Source organism: Stigmatopora argus, chromosome 3, assembly GCF_051989625.1.
Source record: "Stigmatopora argus isolate UIUO_Sarg chromosome 3, RoL_Sarg_1.0, whole genome shotgun sequence".
Lineage (NCBI taxonomy): Eukaryota > Metazoa > Chordata > Actinopteri > Syngnathiformes > Syngnathidae > Stigmatopora > Stigmatopora argus.
Genome location: NC_135389.1, coordinates 18,041,521 through 18,058,255, shown reverse-complemented (window position 1 = coordinate 18,058,255; position 16,735 = coordinate 18,041,521). Strand labels below are relative to the sequence as shown.

Genomic DNA, 16,735 nt, shown 5'->3' with positions numbered 1-16,735 from the left:
TTAAATGTGGTTTGTTATTGGTTACACATTGGTTTTAATATCTGGATTTTATTATGTATGAAAGTAATAGAAGCAGGCATGACCAATTGTGATTGTTGATCAGCATATTTGCAAAACGCCTACTGTATTTCCCATTAATATATGCACAACTTCCTTTTTGTTGTGTTGTAGGAAAAGGAGTGGCTGTGTCTCACCTGCCAGATGCAAAGAGCTCTCTCAGCAGCAGAAGCAGTGGCGCCTCCATTGATTAAACCTCAGCCGTCGGCCAAGAAAGAGACATCCCCAGCTGCTTCAAGCACAAATGAAATTAAAGATAGAATCCCAATGCAGAAAGCAGTCATAAACAAGGATGAGAAAATGGCAACAATAACACAACAAATAAACGAAGAGACCCCGGCCTCTGTCTCGGTCGGACCAAAAGATATCAAAACAATGCTACCGCCTACAAAGGAGGTTCAAATCTCTTCTGAAGAAAAGCCAACTGTCGGCTCACTCTCCGATCAACCACCGACAGTTCAAACCCTTCCTGTCAGGACAGACGTTGATTCTTCACTCGAGAAGAAAGATCATCCATTACCAAGCTCACTTGCAAAAGCAGACCCATCACCAGTGCTTGAAATGGTTGGAAAATCATTGGATCAAGAAGTGACAATCGTTGATAATAAGCAGACCAAGACCACAAAGTTAACGGCAGAGGATCCTAAACTCGTTGAAAACACAATGCCCAGATCAACTGAATCAACAGCGAAAGCGACTCAAGAAACGGAGAGAGATTCCCAAAAATCTCCACGAGCAGGTTCAAAAACAACCGAAGCCGTGAGCGGGAAGATGATGGGCTTCGGTTCATCGCTCTTCAGTTCAGCCTCATCTTTGATTACATCTGCCGTTCGTGAGGAATCCCGTACGACTCCACTGAGCTCTCGCAAAATGTCCGCCCCGGCACAAGGCTCTGTTACAGTTTTGCCACCTCAGATTCCGCCCGTCAAGTTGAGCCCTGCCGTCTCACCACTTAAAACATCAACAAAGGAGGCAAAGACAGCTGTGGAAAAAGCTTCAGAGCAAACGCAATCTCAAATCCAAGCTCCTCCAGCAGAAACAAAGAAAGCAGACCCAGATTCAAAGGAACCTTCAAAACAGGAGCCACCCAAAGCTGCTCAAAAATCAACCAACTGTCCTCTTTGCAAAGTCCTACTTAATACGGATTCCAAAGATCTACCGAATTACAATATCTGCACTGGATGTGAATGCACAGTCTGCAACAAATGTGGATTTAGCCCAACGCCAAATAAAGCAGATGTGAGTTTTTACATTAAATGGATGACCTATTTTGTTGTCAAAAATGCTAATAATTATATTTCCTTTGTGTTGCCAGGGAAAAGAATGGCTGTGTCTCAACTGTCAGATGCAGAGAGCACTCGGGACCTCCGAGCCTCTTGGGCTTCCTCTTATAAAATCTCATTCACCGAGCAAAGAAACGCCAATTCTGGGGAAAGATACCATAATGCCGGCTTCTCAGGAGGACCCTGTTACACTCCAAACCATTTCATCAGAAAATAAGGTTGTTAGTGTTGTCACAACTAAAGAATGCAAATCCCCAGTTGTTGGTGAGCCTACTGACAAGACAACATCTGCAACTGGTTCCTTACCTGAAAAAAGTGCTCCTGCAGCGAGCAAAAAGACTGATGTTGCATCTGTGGTACCAGAAAAGACACCTGAAAAACAGACGGGTTTAGCCCAGAAGCAGCCAGCAGAAACAGTGGCCCCTAATTTAAGAGTTGTTACATCAGAAGGAGCAAAAATAGCACCTCAACAACCTGCAAAAGCTGCGAAGTCGCCAGTCAAATCTGCTCCACCACCAAATCAACCTGTAAAACAGGAATCTGGTGGCTTCTTTGGTTTTGCTGGAACAAAAACACAACCATCGACTGCCAAATCTGCTGAATCGGTGACTGGAAAAATGTTTGGTTTCGGGTCTTCTTTCCTGAATTCAGCTTCGAATTTGATCACCTCCGCCGTTCAAGACGAAACCAAAACTACACCACCAACACCGCGTAAGATGTCTTTGCAGGCCTCGCCTAAGACGACACCGCCCGCTTCTCCTAAAACAACAATGGGAAAAGACAAAGTACAGATTCCCCTGAAAAAAGAGGAAACAACACTGGGAAAAGACAAAGTACAGATTCCCCTGAAAAAAGAGGAAACAACACTGGGAAAAGACAAAGTACAGACTCCCCTGAAAAAAGAGGAAACAACACTGGGAAAAGACAAAGTACAGACTCTCCTGAAAAAAGAGGAAACAACACTGGGAAAAGACAAAGTACAGACTCCCCTGAAAAAAGAGGAAACAAAACTGGATAAGCCACAAGAGAAAACGACTCCAGTTATGCAAGATAAAGTTGTTCAAGCTGCATCCCCCAAGGCTGCAGATACTCCTTTAGTTCCCAAAGGAGCTCAGTCCACCTGCCCACTCTGTAAAGTACAACTCAACATGGCGAGAAAAGATGCTCCCAATTTCAACACCTGCACAGAATGCAAAACAATTGTCTGCAACCAGTGTGGATTCAGTCCAATACCCAGCGTATCAGAGGTGCGTGTGTTTTACAAAAAAAACCTGAATTTCAATATTCGAGATTTAGTCCAGCTCCCCCCCTCTTACTACAGTTTGTGTATTTTTCTCTCTAATAAAACTAACAATGTTTATCTTTTCTTTAAAGGTGAAAGAATGGCTATGTCTGAATTGTCAAATGAAGAGAGCGCTTGGAGCATCTGAACCTGCTGGACCTTCTGCAGTGAAACCACAACCTTTGCCAGTCAAGATGACTTCATCCGCCTCCAGACAAAATGATACTGTAATCCAGCAAGAGAAATCCACCATAATCAAAAAAGAGGATACACGAGTGGATAATAAGGTTCCCCAGCCACCAACCGCCAAAAATAGAGATCCACTTAAACAGGGTTCGATGCCGACACCAAAAGACCCTGCCCTTGTTGATCCGATAAAAGACAACAATGTGATCAAGAAAACACAGCAGATTGAAAAACCACAACGGGTGGATGATTCGCAAACTCCAAAAACAGAAATGAAAGTGGTGCCTACAAAACCTGTCCAGCCCTCTGAATCGCCGATTCCTCCTGTCACGTCCACACCTCCGCCAGTAGTATCTGCAAAAAAGAACTCAGCAGAAATTTCTCAAACTACGAAACCACAAATCAAGGCATCTTCTGCAAAACCGGCAGAGGGAAAACCACCTATACAGCCCTCTAAAACCACAATGCCACCTACCAAAACCTCACCTCAACCTGCAAAGAAGGAATCTGGGGGCCTCTTTGGATTTGGTGCTCCTAAAACACAACCTGTTCCTTCTGCCAAGCCCACTGAAAGCGTCACGGGTAAAATGTTTGGATTTGGCTCTTCCATTTTTAATTCTGCATCTACCTTGATAACCTCTGCTGTTCAAGAAGAGACCAAAACCACCCTCCCAGTCTCTCCCAAGATTTCCCCTGCAAAAACCGTGGTGAAACCACAAGCACCTCAACAGGTCAAATCCACTCCAGTGACCCCGGCTAAAATTGAAAATAAGCCATTAGAAGCCAAAGAAGTGATGAAAGGCTCGAAAGTGGATATTCTCAAATCAGATGAGTCCACCTGCCCGCTCTGTAAGGGTGAACTCAATCTTGATTCCAAAGGACCTCCCAATTACAACACCTGCACCGAATGCAAGACCCTTGTGTGTAACCTCTGTGGATTTAACCCCGTGCCTCAAACAGAAGCGGTAAGTAAATGTACTTTACTCTTGTTGCATTTGAATACACTTCCATCAGCTGTGTTTTTTTACCTCCACTTGGGGAAGGATATCATCCTAAGCCACCTTTTTCCAACTGAGGATCATGGTCTCAGATTCGGAGGTCTTGATTCTCCAACCAGAACGCTTCACCCCTCTGGCTAAAACGTAGAATCTCCCGTTAGATTTAGTCTTGGGCCAAATACTTGTTCTGGGAAAAACCTAGAATCTCCCATTAGATTTAGTCTTAGGCTGAATACTTGTTCTGACGCAAACCACACATGCAGGAATCAAACCTGGCCCACCATAACAGCAGCGGTATGCTCTGCTCACTGCGTCACCACCGGGTCAACGGCCTGATATATATAATACTCTTGCTTAACGCCACCAGATTGCTGCCACCGCATCGGTGCCATTCAATATGCTGATGTCACATGCTGAACAGCTCAGGTTTTCAACAGACCCCGAACAAACAACATGTCTTAAGGCTGTTGTGCAACGGCATTAGCACGATGGAATCTGATTTCACTGCAGAGGATGAAGCGGGGGCGTGGTTGTCAGAGCCCGTAACAGATTTGAGATGGCAAAGTCGTACGATATGGCAATAAAGAGAGATGGAGGCAGATTGCGTCAAACGCCACGTAACGTTAGCGCAGGACGGACTCCCTTTCCGGCCATCTGCTCTATCGCTTGGATCGGGTATGCTGTGTAATTCTTCAACTTCATTTCTACTTGTACGTGCCCACTTTGAGAAGACACCCTGGTTGGGGCAGAATGTGTTTAAAAAATAATCAGCCATATTTATAGTTTCACACCTTGTTTGTGTGCTTGAATTATGTAATTGTCACGTTTTACTCACCAGGGCAGAATACGTGACGTGAATGTATGCTGTCCAAGATGAATTCTACTTCAAGCTCATTGAGCACGTGTAAACAACAAGAGTAACCTGTTTTTTGATAGTCTGAAAGGACTCAGCTTTGGTAAAAGCACAAGGGTTGAAAGGCTTGAAATTGCCAGGAGCGTCTCTCTTGTGATTGCTCACGGTGTTCACTCCATTCCATCAACATAGACTGCAAATTGACTGTTGTCCAGATAAGTAGGGCACACGTGTCTAGTGCTTTTGTAAAGGGGAATGGAGGTATTGAATTGAACTGAAGGGTTTTGTTTGCTTTGGGAGAAAAATGGCTCTCTTTGGAATTATTGATTCTGAGAGGAATAAAAGAAAATGCCACTTCGTTTGATATCGAGTTAGCAATATCTGCGCCGGGGTGGAGTGACAGATGTTAAACCCATTGATGCCTGCATTTACATTTAAGAAATATACTCGAAAGCTTTGGAGGAATGGATAAGTAAATAAATGTCATGTAGCAAAACCGAAAAATTATACAGTTCTAAAATGAGAAAATATATTTTAAAAAATCATTAATCTATGCATAGCTAGGGAATAATAAAACTCAGAATTACAAACATATTTTCTTCTACGTATTTCTAATTATTTTAAAAATATTTTTGTCCTTTAGTTTTTTTTTCCTTTTAGGATTTTCTTTTTTTAATTTTATTTCTGTCTATAGTCTTTTGTCATCTCGAGGCTTTGTTTCAGTTGTTTGTCACCATGCTCTGTAGCATATTAAAGTTTCTATCATCAACATCTTTTTATGACATCTGCTCAAACTGAAGTCAGTCCACCGAGACTTTCAGACTCCAGGTGGGCGAACTTTGCAAAGCTCCACAATGTTTGCTTAGCGTTTATGATCTCGTTGCATCTACACTCGCGTTGATCTTTCCAGAAAACCCCCATTTTAATTAGCTCATGATCTCCCATCTTCTATTTATTATAAAAATGTCAGATGGGATTTGTTAGGTTTATGTACCGTCTATTGTATAGTTTGTAATGTCATCAATGTTAATTACCGCCAGCATATTTTCCCTCCCACACAATAGCAGTAACTCTACTAAACAAGTCATTTAACGCATGATGCTGCATCACTTTATTTTGCCTCCGTTTTTGCTACTGGGCCAATTTATCAAATTAGAAAGGGCGAGGCGAGCTTATTCTTTCTTGTTCTCTTTTTATAGCAAAGCACTCTGCCTATTACAGAGCAGTAGGTCAGTGTTGTTTGTGTATCCACGGCGGGCAACCGTTATGAAGAGTCGCATTCTGTCTGGGCTGCTGGAAGCTGAGCATCTGAGCTTGTGCCAGAGGAAAGGCTGCCAGAAAATCAATAGCTTGCTTGCCACCCCCATCGACAGAAGCTAAATCTTTGTGTCAATATATATAAATAAAGAAAAAAATCCTTGTATTAATATTGAACTCATGGTCTGTCCCTTTTTATTAATAAAACGGAATAAGACCTGAGGACTTGCCGAGCATTCAAGGATGTTCTCTCACATACTGCAGTTATCAACGATGCTTTTGAGTGATGGCGCAAAATGTGTTTATGCTTGATTACAGAAAGAATGGCTGTGCCTCAACTGCCACACCCAGAAAGCTTTGTTGGGACAACACATACCTCAGCCTTCACCTGTATCGGTACCACAAGAGAATCAAGCCATTCCTGCAGCCAAAAAGGCGGAGCCCCAGCCATCTCCAGCACAATTCAAACCCGAGGAGGTTGTAGTCAAACCACCATGCACGGCAACCTCTACCGAGGCAGTACCAACAGCTCCGACAGCCGAGGTCGAAACCCCAATCCCGTCTTTGACCAACGTTGAACTGGAGTCTGCACTTTTGCCTAAAGCAGTGGATATTTCCAAGCTTCAAGAGAAATCCAAGCAATTAGTTGAACCCGATAAACCAAAGATTGTCTCTCTTGTGCCAGATTCAGATGTTCCACAAAGTGTAACAATTGACAGAAAAGAAGAATTTGAGAAATCAGAAGCAACAACTAAGCCTGAGCTCACAGAATCAACACTTGGGGTTCTTACAAACGAAACAAAGCTGACTTCATCAGAGAAGATTACTCTTGAAACTCTGGTTGTTAAAGACCAAAACAAACAGAGTGAACCTCCTGAATCAGAGCAGAAAGGTCAGGAACAGTCTCAAGAACAAACAGATTTTCCACCGCTGATACCAATTGACAGTCATCATGTCGTCGATATCTCAAAGCCTGAACCCACTAAGGATATGACATGCAAAGTAAGTGCACTTTGTTTTTCAAATGATAATAACATGACAAAATGGTCGCTATTCATGTCTTTCCTTTCACAAGATTTGTCTCAAATGGTTATTTCTTGTTCTGTTTTAGGCGGGAGATGAAACAGTTGTGGAGACTTTAAAATTGGAAAAACCTCCCGAAGAAGTAGAGAATCGAGCCAAACCCAAACTTGCTCTCAAGGCAATGTCTATAGATGAAGTCATTGAACCTCAGATTTTACCATTTTCAGAAGACCTAAATGCAGGGCAGAGTAAAAATGACGCCGAAGATAATAGCTTGCCAGTGAAGGCGGCTGTCCAAGGTGAGAAAAGGCGGCTTAGTTTCCAAGCAATGGAAGAAAGTAGCGGTAGTGACATCACACCTTCCCCTGTGGTTCAGAGGAGAATGCTGAAAGTAAGCGATGTGTCATCTACCAGTGAGGAAAACAAGTCGGAAAGTGCTGACTCATCTGTAGAAGATGAAGACTTCATCCGCAGTCAGATCATGGGCATGGGTGATGAGAAGGAAATATCTGTTTTGAAGGATGAAAAAGAAACAAAATTGGATAATGAGGAAGCCATAAGGAAGGCGGAGCTTCATAACTCCTCAGTAAAATCCAATTTACTCTCTGGCAAGGGCAGCACATATAATGAAGGGGCGCTAGTATGGACAAAATCCCCTCTCGCATCAGAGGAGACAACCAAACATGAAACTGTCCCCAGCGTGACTTTAAAGAAAGCTATTCCGGTTGTAAAACATAGACAAAGCACTGATGAAGAGGTTGAGAGCATCACTGAGTCCTTGTCAAAAGGCTCATCTAGCATGCATGTATCTAGCTTGACGCCAGGATCGTCGCCTACATCAGCATCCTCCCTGGAGGAGGACAGCGATAGCAGTCCGAGTCACAGGAGGACTAGTGGGGACAAACAGTATCGCAAGGGTAAACACCGACATGCGACCCAGCCTCTCCCCACTATCGAGGACTCCTCTGAGGAAGAGAAATCTCGCAAAGACAAGAACCAACTAAACCTCCATGGCCGCTCATCTCCAAATAAAAATTCTTCCCCCGCGGAGGATCTTAGACAAGTCAGAGAATTGGAAGAGGCTGGTAAAACATCTGGTTCTGAGTACTGGGCCAGCATCGAATCAGAGTCAGAAGTAAGACAAGCAGTGCAGAGAGGAGGCAAACCTTCTCCAACAGTGATACCGTATTCTCCATCAGAGTCATTTGAAGGGGTGGAAAGTGCTTCGAAATCATTAAAGAGTGCCGACCAAGCATATGAGGACATTCTTGAGAAAGCCAAAGCAATCCCAGGTGATAGTCCTCCCGGTGTTGAGCCTCTTTACGGTGGGATGTCAATTGAGGACTATCTTTATGAATCCTTAGTTGAGGAGCCCGAGATAATGATGGCTGAAACAAAACCTGAAACCAGCCCGGAGCCCTTAAAGAAACTCAGGTCTCCAGAGGAGGTTTATGAAGAGATGATGGAAAAGAAGAGGGAATTGATGATGATAGAACAGGAGTTTAAACAGGCCCAGACAGCCTTGGAGTCTTCTTCTTCTTCTGTGACTCCTCCTGAGACCTGTGTTGTAATCATGGCCACAGAAGCCACATTACAAACTGGAGATAGCACGACCGACACTTCCAAGGAAGCATCGGTCAAGAAAAAGAAACGGCCAGCCCCACCTCGCCCCACTGAACCCCCCAAACGAACTGACGGCACTGTTCTTCAGAGCACAATATCCGGTCCTATAGGTTTTGTTCGGCCCATGGTGCCTTTAGATCCCGCACTCAGAAAGGCGCTCTTCCCCATTCCCGACCTCAAAATTACACAGTGTTCATCAGGGGAGGAAGAGGATGACAGTCTAGCAGATGAGTATGGGGTTGGTATTTCATCTGACATCACTCCAAGTGATGATTCTGAAACTAAAGACGATCAACCCATAAGCCCACCCATGTCTGAACCAATCGAAATTGAGCCAATAATCGTGGTCTGTGAAATCCCAGAAGCAAAACCCATTCCAACCCCAATATCAGCTCCAGAACTGACCACTACACCTTCCCCTATATCACCACAGTCACCACCAACGTCACCGGCCACACCCGATTTCAGTCTGGAATCTAATACATCTTCATCATCCTACCAGGCTCAAACTCCTCAATCTTCAGACTCCACTCCTCTCACTACACCAACAATGCCCTTATTAACTCAAACCCCGCGAGAGGTGTCCCACCTGATCGGTGTTAAAGATGAAGTATTTTCTAGAGAAAGCTCTGCAGTCATAGTAGCAATTCCAGATGTGGTGTCTGATCCTAAAGCTGACATGGCTGAACCAATCCAAGCTGGAGCGTTTCCTCGGGATGCCACATTCCCAACTTCAGAAGAGACGCCTCCGGCAGTTGTAGTTGAAATGCCAGACTTGGTTTCATCCCCTTCGCAAATGCCCATGGAAGGTGCATCGATGCAAGAAGCATTGGCAAAGAACACAGAACCCGTCGCTGTCACAGCTAAGCCGACAGTCCAATTTACTGAGTTACCACCTGTAAGCATTATTCAAGAATCTGTTCCACCTTCACCCCATGTATCTACTACTTCTGCTGTTAGTGCGATACCACCCCATGAGCCCGTGAATGTTCAGATGCCTGACCTTGTTTCGACTACATCTCAATTTTCAACACAAATATCTTCTCCAGTTTCATCAATCACAACAATCACAGATCAGGCGCAACCACATGTTGTACAACCAGCTGCGGCTCCAATTATTCCCGTATCTGCTCCATTAACTACTGCTATAGTTAAAAAGAAAGTCCCACCCCCTCCTCCTCCACGGTCCACATCAGTTTCACTACCTGACCAATCTGGAGCAAGGTTACCTACGAGGGGTGTTCAACACATCTCCACAATCATGAGTTCCACCGTCACAAAAGGAGCCACAGTTTCATCCCAACCAATGCAGTCTGTTGCGGTGGATATACAGCCACGGATGGAGGATATGAGTGCAGACGATGCCGCTGTAGCTCAAATAGTAACCCCAACCAGAGCAGGGCATGTGGTTATCATTGTGCCAAGTGTAGAAAACAAGTCTCGGATTTGCCAAACTCCTCAAAACAGCACAATCATTTCTACCGCATCTCAGGCACCAACTACAGAATCAGCACTATCATCCACTGAAGTGTCAACAGGGCCAGTTCCACCACTTCCACCTAAACCAGTTGTTAGAACTAATATTGAACCAGTAGAAATATCCTTAGCGGATACACATCTGTATCGTCCCTCCACTTTACCAAGGCCTAATATTTATCCAAAGCCACCAGTTTCTGCCCCATCAACGGCACAAGTTTCACTTGCAACTGGTACCAGTCTTTCTTTCAAGGCTCCCCCACCAATCCCACCCAAGCCTGTGATAATTCCAGCCGGGCTAGTTTTCAGCCACAAACCAGGAGAAAGTGTCAAACCACCTCCGGTTGTTATGTCAAAAGCTGCAACACTGCCAAGGACCAAACCACCTCCGAATGCACTGTCACTTAGCCTGACCCGACCTGTGGAGAGTAAGTCAGGGGCATCATCTCCCAAGTCACCGTTATCTCCAAGACATGCCAAGTCTTTGAAAACATATGTAGTGATCACGCTGCCATCTGAACCCGGCTCACCCACAGAAGTGATAACAGTTCAGGCACCAATGAGACGAGGATCCATTCCAGCTACCAAAGGGCCAGGAGTGCGAACGACCCCTTTAGAACAGAAAACACCCAGCGAAACATTTCCAACACAGGACCAGGTTAGGAGGACATCTGTCCCCACTTTGAGGCATCCGTCACCAATAGCTGTGGCTTCAACTCTTCCATTGGAACAAGTGGAACCCAATCATACTCTCGTCCGTGAAGTGCTCCCTGAAAGAGAATCTTATCGAGAAACACCAATTCAGGTTCATAATGTTCCAGACCCAATAAAGAAGCCATATACACCAGTGGTCATGCAGCAACAACAAGCAGTTTATCACTCGTTACCATCCAAAACAATGCATGAAAGCATCATCTGGACTCCAGCAATAAATGCTCAGAAGGAAGAAAAACCTCATTTTGATTCATCTGTCAGTCAACAGCCAAAACTAACTCCAGAAGGCATAACCCTTCCACAAGAGAGTTCAGTTGATGCTCAAGTACCGGTGGCCCAAATACAAACGATGCCGACCCAACAGCCTCTAACACAACATGTCTCTATTATGTTAGAACCTAGATTAGGTGATGATGTACTCATTCCCCAAGAAAGCACAGTTACTGTATACTCTAATACTGAACAGCATAAAATTGAAGTAGAAAACACACAACTACAACCCGAAATTCAGATGGTGGAAAAATTGCCGGTGGCAGTGAGTCCACAACTACATACAGCAATGGAACAAACACCCTATTCTGCAGCCAGTTGGATGACTCTTCAAGCAGCGATAGAACCACAAAAGGATTATGTTGTTACGATACCAGATGTACCAACATTATCTCAGGTGGATAAAGAAGTTGCACCTGCTCCCCCATTGCCAATGTCTGAAATAATGTCCCCATCATTTGTATTGGAGGGACAACACGTGACCCCATATCTAGAGCAGCGTCCCATTACATACGCTCCTCAAGTCTACAGAACACTTCCATCAACCGTCATGCCAATCCCAACACCTCCACTTGAGGCTACTGTGAGACAAGCACCACTATCGACTGAATTGCAACCTCAGACAGTGGTTTTAATGCCCCATGAAGTTATAGTTGAGCAAACTCCAAGTGATAGTACGACAACAGAAAAACCACCATATACCTCAAGTGAAATATTTACATTCCCTACAGATTATGAAATGTTACGTCAGGTTCCCCACACTGATGGCTTGGCCTCAACAAGAAGGCAATCTTTAAAAACGCAGCAGCCATTAGTAATAAACATGCCGGCTGAAAAAGACGTTCCATCTGTTGTGAGTGATAATTACACAAGTACATTTCCTGAAGAACCACAGCTATCAAAATATCCGTCGGAATTAGATCGTCCACTGGAGACAAAAACTACGGAGGCGTTCACAAGAAGAACATCATTACCTGCTATACATAACATTCCACCTTGTGGAGGTATTGCTCCAATCACTATCACCAAAATTCAGCAAGAGTCCATTGAGAGCCAAGAAATCAGAGGTCCTGAGAAGGTGGTCTCCAGTATGAGTCGCAAGTACTCTTCTTCAGTTTCCACTACAGGCCAGCCAGCTGAAATCCTGCCAAGTTTAGTCACCCAAGTTGTGACCACTGAAGTCCAGAGAACCACTGTGTCTGTAGTGCATGAAAGACTTCCTCAACAAACTCCACCCAGTGCAGGAACCGCCATGTTACCAGATGAAAGCAAATACCAAGTTCAACCCAAACAAAATGGTAAAATGCTTTATCATGGAGATGTTATTGATCTACGAACTGTTAAGGTTGGTGCAAAGATGACTGAACAAGGTATGGACCTGACTCCACCCGAGTTATATCGACATTCATCCAGTGACCCTGTGCGCCAAATCACAGCAGTGCAGCCTGAAATTGTAAATCTCAGTGCCGAAGTTGTCCCTGCGGCTACATTGGCTTTAGTAACTGATAGCATCACTATTGTGACGTGCACTGCCACCATTGCTTCATACGGCAACCCTCCGGCAGAAAAACCGCTTGACCTGCAAGGGCCTGTGACATCTTTACCCCTCCCTCTCACCACATACAAACCATGTGAACCACTGGCGCAAATTGTATACAGACCTGTAAGTGCCCCACCTGTAGTTACATTCACAGCTCAAGAACTACCAATGAATTTATCCTATGGAGCAATTGTCAGTGGGCGCAAACAACCAATGACTCCCACTTCAACAGATATGAACAGTGTTCTAGCTTTGGAGGCGACAGGTGCCATGGATCTGTCCAACTACAGACCGGTGAGGTCTATGGTAGCTTTATCTGGAACAAGCTCTGAAGTAGTAACGACTGTTATTGAAGATGATGGGACACCAGTTGACCTCACTGCTGGTAGAAGAAGTGTATGCTGTGATGTTATCTACAAATTACCATTTACTGGAAGCTGTAGGACACAACCCCCTGTCACAACTCAGCCAGACAAAAATGTAGTCCACAGAGATGATGACCATCAGTATGACGGTACCGGACAGCCTATCATCCATGGTGTGAATGGCGAAAAAGCTTTAATATCTGAGGCCAGCCTCAGTGAAGTAGGGCTCTTTCCCTATGACCCCAACAAAGACTATCACTACCTCAATGGATCAACAGACAGTGCTATTGACCTCACTGCCAGCCAACTTTCTACTGGTAAGCACAGTGATGATTGTGTTGCATGATAATTAGATCAATGTAATTCTGGTCGTAGTTGTTTATTTTTTTATTTTTGTACTGTGATCTTGATTTTGTTTTCATGCCTGTGATTTCTCCCTCTTTTTTTCTTCAAACAGATGCATGTGTTTGCCTGCGTGTGCTCCCGCAATATTTTGGCTTTGCATCTTGCTAGCCAAAATGACTTCAATTATGCATGTGCATGGGGACCTTTTAGATCCAGATATAGTTTTCTAAGCAAAAAGAATGTCTATAAAATGGTGTGTATTTGAAATAGTAAAAACTTTCCGCTTGACTTGTGGCAGGTAAAGCGCTAGATTACACTAGCAAAGCCACTGCAGCCATGGCCAGGATGACTCCTTCTCCATCTTCTCAGGACGCATTTTCGGCCTACAGTGTCAGTAATGCCCTTAGAATTTCAGATGGAATGGTTTACTCTTCTGTCTCTGTCTCAGTTCCATCAACATATGCAGTCACCACCCAACCTGGGTCTATCTTTAGCACCAGTATTGTGCCCATATCAGCAATCCAGAATCAGTCTGCACCCCAACAGTTCAGCTACAACCCAGACCAAGGCCAAATGATTCCTTATGATACTGGGCTTTTGAAAGAACTTTTTCCAACAGCATTGGCTGACATCAAAGCAGGCTATCCAGAAATGTACTCAGATGCCACACTAGAAGCACTCGCAGCTTCTCTGGATGCGTTTGCCTCTTCTCCAATATTTCCTGGCTTAGACAACACTAAGATGGCCCAATACCAGATGGAGAGAGAGTTTCTAGAGCTAGAGAAGCTTAAACAGTTATGTCTTGCTGAGGAGTTAGAGTGGGAAAGACAAGAGATCCAGCGCTATCGAGAACAGGAGCAACTCATGGTTCAACAAGAGCTTGAAGAGCTCCAGGGTCTGAAACAACAGCTTCTAATGCAACAAGAAGAGGAGCACCATGCTCACATGGTGGCCCAACAGCAAACATACGTCCAACAGAAAGAGCAATTGCAGCAAATCCAGCAACTACAGCTTCAACTCCAGCGGCAGTTGGAGGAGCACTATGGTAGCACAGGCACCACGACAAACTTCCTTGAAGCCAAATATGCAGGGGTAGGAGACAGTGGGCAGTATTGGCCGGTCAAAGATGAATCTACAGGTACAGCGATTGGAACACGGCTTGAGGAGCGTCAAGACCAGAATAACATACCGAAACGACTTCAAGTTGATCAAGAAACAGGCAAGAAAATCATTGACAGTGGGGTGCAGACTGACGATGAAGACTCAGCCGAAAAGCAACATGTTGGAAGAAGAAAGAAGAGCAAGAGAAACATTGATAGCTCAGCTCAAAGCGATGACGAAGACCAAGATGAATTGGATACACCCGCAAAGTCTCGGCGACGTCCTAGGAAACACAGCGGTGAAGGAAAACATAACTCAAAGGTTTCCAGCATTGCTATCCAGACTGTGGCTGAGATATCTGTTCAGACTGACCACTCCGGATCCATCAAACGACCTAAAGTCCAGATGGACACCAAGGTGGAAATAATCAAACACATCTCAGCTCCTGAAAGCTCTCAAAGAGGTGGTAGTCTGAGCTGTCAAACAGATTCTGACAGAAGGCACACACCTATTGAAGTGGGATATAACACACACCTCACAACTGATGCAATGGGTAGATCGAGAGGTTTCTATACCACCGTTTCCCCCATATCACATGAAACATCAGTTGGAGGCCAGAAAATGTTGACTGCTGACGCGAACAGATTTTCCTCTTGCCCTCGTTTGAAGCCTGGTCAGAAGTCCTTTTCTGATCCCAAATCTCTGAGTCCGGCCAAAGAAGACAGGATGGGAGTCTACTATGCAGAAACATATTCAGTGAGTTGCCAAATTAATTGAAGTAGTTTTGTTTGTGGTTCTGATTCAAATTTGGGGTCGAGACATACTTTATCTTTATGTTTCAGGGCCGAGGTACTGCCTCTGGCACAGGTAAGAAGGTCAAGAGGACACTACCAGATCCACCCCCTGAAGATGACCTGCTGATGGGACGTTCTGGGTACAGCACCAACTCTGCCCGGCGACGGCTGGCTCGCAGTACTACAATGGCCCGGGCCAAGATTCTGCAGGACATCGACAAAGAGCTTAATATGGTGGAGAGGGAATCTTCGAAACTCCGCAAGAAACAGGCTGAGCTGGATGAAGAAGAAAAGGAAATTGATGCCAAGCTACGGTGAGATGCTACAGATTTACAAGCAAACGTTTGTTTAGCACAGATTGTGTTCTGCATTCCATCAAATGATTACGGTTGTTGCCCATAAATGTGACTAATGGCATTGCTCTTATCCCTCCTTTGCTATCATCCTCCTTTATCCATCTGCATGATGCCTTCACTTATCTTGCTAGCTTATGGGCTAAAAGGCTACCTTGACTCCACCCAGTGAGACTTCTCCAAAATGTCATGTTGTAAGAGGTATTATTGTGTGAGAACCCATAACATTTGCGACTGAGCGTGAAATGTTCAATTAACAATCTCGAATAAACCATAAGCTAAAACTTTTCATTGCAGGTACCTGGAAATGGGTATCAATCGGCGAAAGGAGGTCCTGCTCAAAGAGCGAGAAAAACGAGAGAGGGCCTATCTCCAGGGGGTGGCAGAAGAAAGAGATTACATGTCAGACAGCGAGGTTAGCAACATTAGAGATGACAGGAATGATAGACTGGAGAGGCCGCGAACGGCGCCCCAATCGGAGTTTGATCAGTTCATCCCCCCGCAAACTGAAGCTGACTCCCAATACAACACACTTACAAGTCCCTACTCTCATTATGGCCAGTACGTTCCCCAGACTCAAACCACGAGCCATTACACCCAACATAATCTGTATGAGCCGCAGTCCGTTTACCACCAACAGGTGTCTCCTTATCAGCATGTCCCGAGCCTCTCCCTCACCCACAGTCAGGATCAGACAAGCAGCTATCAACATGCTCTTCTCCTGCCACAAGGAAAGCAGCGGCAAACCGACCTGTCTGATTTAGAGCCCAAGATGGCAACTAATTACGAGGTCATACGTAACCAGCCACTCATCATTGTGCCAACCTCCTCAGAGAGTGGTTTCGGGGTGGCTCACCTTGGAGGCAAGTACGGCAGCTTGGACTTGAGGCTTGGGCTAGAGGAGAGGAGCATGGCCTCTAGTCCCATGTCAAGCATCTCTGCAGATTCCTTCTACGCTGACATCGAGCACCATGGCGCTAGGAACTATGTGCTAATCGAAGATATAGGGGAACTCACAAAGGCCTCAACGGGGTTGGGTAGTAGTGGCTTGAGTTCTGGATTTAACTTGCCTGATAAAGAGTTATCCAAGGCAGACAGACTACTTAGGGCAGCACAGGTCAGACGTGCAGAGGTACAACCACATTATTTTTCTTCATAATCACCTTTGTCACCCTTTTATTCATTTCCTTTTGCGTTGTGCTTATTTTTCCCCTT

The 16,735-nt window shown here is 44.8% G+C and overlaps 1 protein-coding gene across 10 annotated transcripts in view; it reads left to right on the top strand.

Moving 5' to 3' along the window:
* Positions 1 to 16,735, top strand: part of pclob (piccolo presynaptic cytomatrix protein b) — a 42,961-nt gene that overhangs the window by 11,028 nt on the left and 15,198 nt on the right. For 6 of the 10 annotated variants that reach the window (XR_013299767.1, XM_077597384.1, XM_077597383.1 and 3 more), the window contains exons 9-16: positions 172 to 1,296; positions 1,373 to 2,587; positions 2,715 to 3,773; positions 6,235 to 6,918; positions 7,028 to 13,244; positions 13,571 to 15,129; positions 15,216 to 15,481; positions 15,818 to 16,652. Coding sequence is in view for 9 of the 10 variants with exons in the window: in XM_077597384.1 (XP_077453510.1) it covers positions 172 to 1,296; positions 1,373 to 2,587; positions 2,715 to 3,773; positions 6,235 to 6,918; positions 7,028 to 13,244; positions 13,571 to 15,129; positions 15,216 to 15,481; positions 15,818 to 16,652 (12,960 nt within the window). In the remaining variant the exon portion in view is untranslated. The other 4 variants (XM_077597382.1, XM_077597379.1, XM_077597385.1 and 1 more) reach the window with 3 other exon arrangements.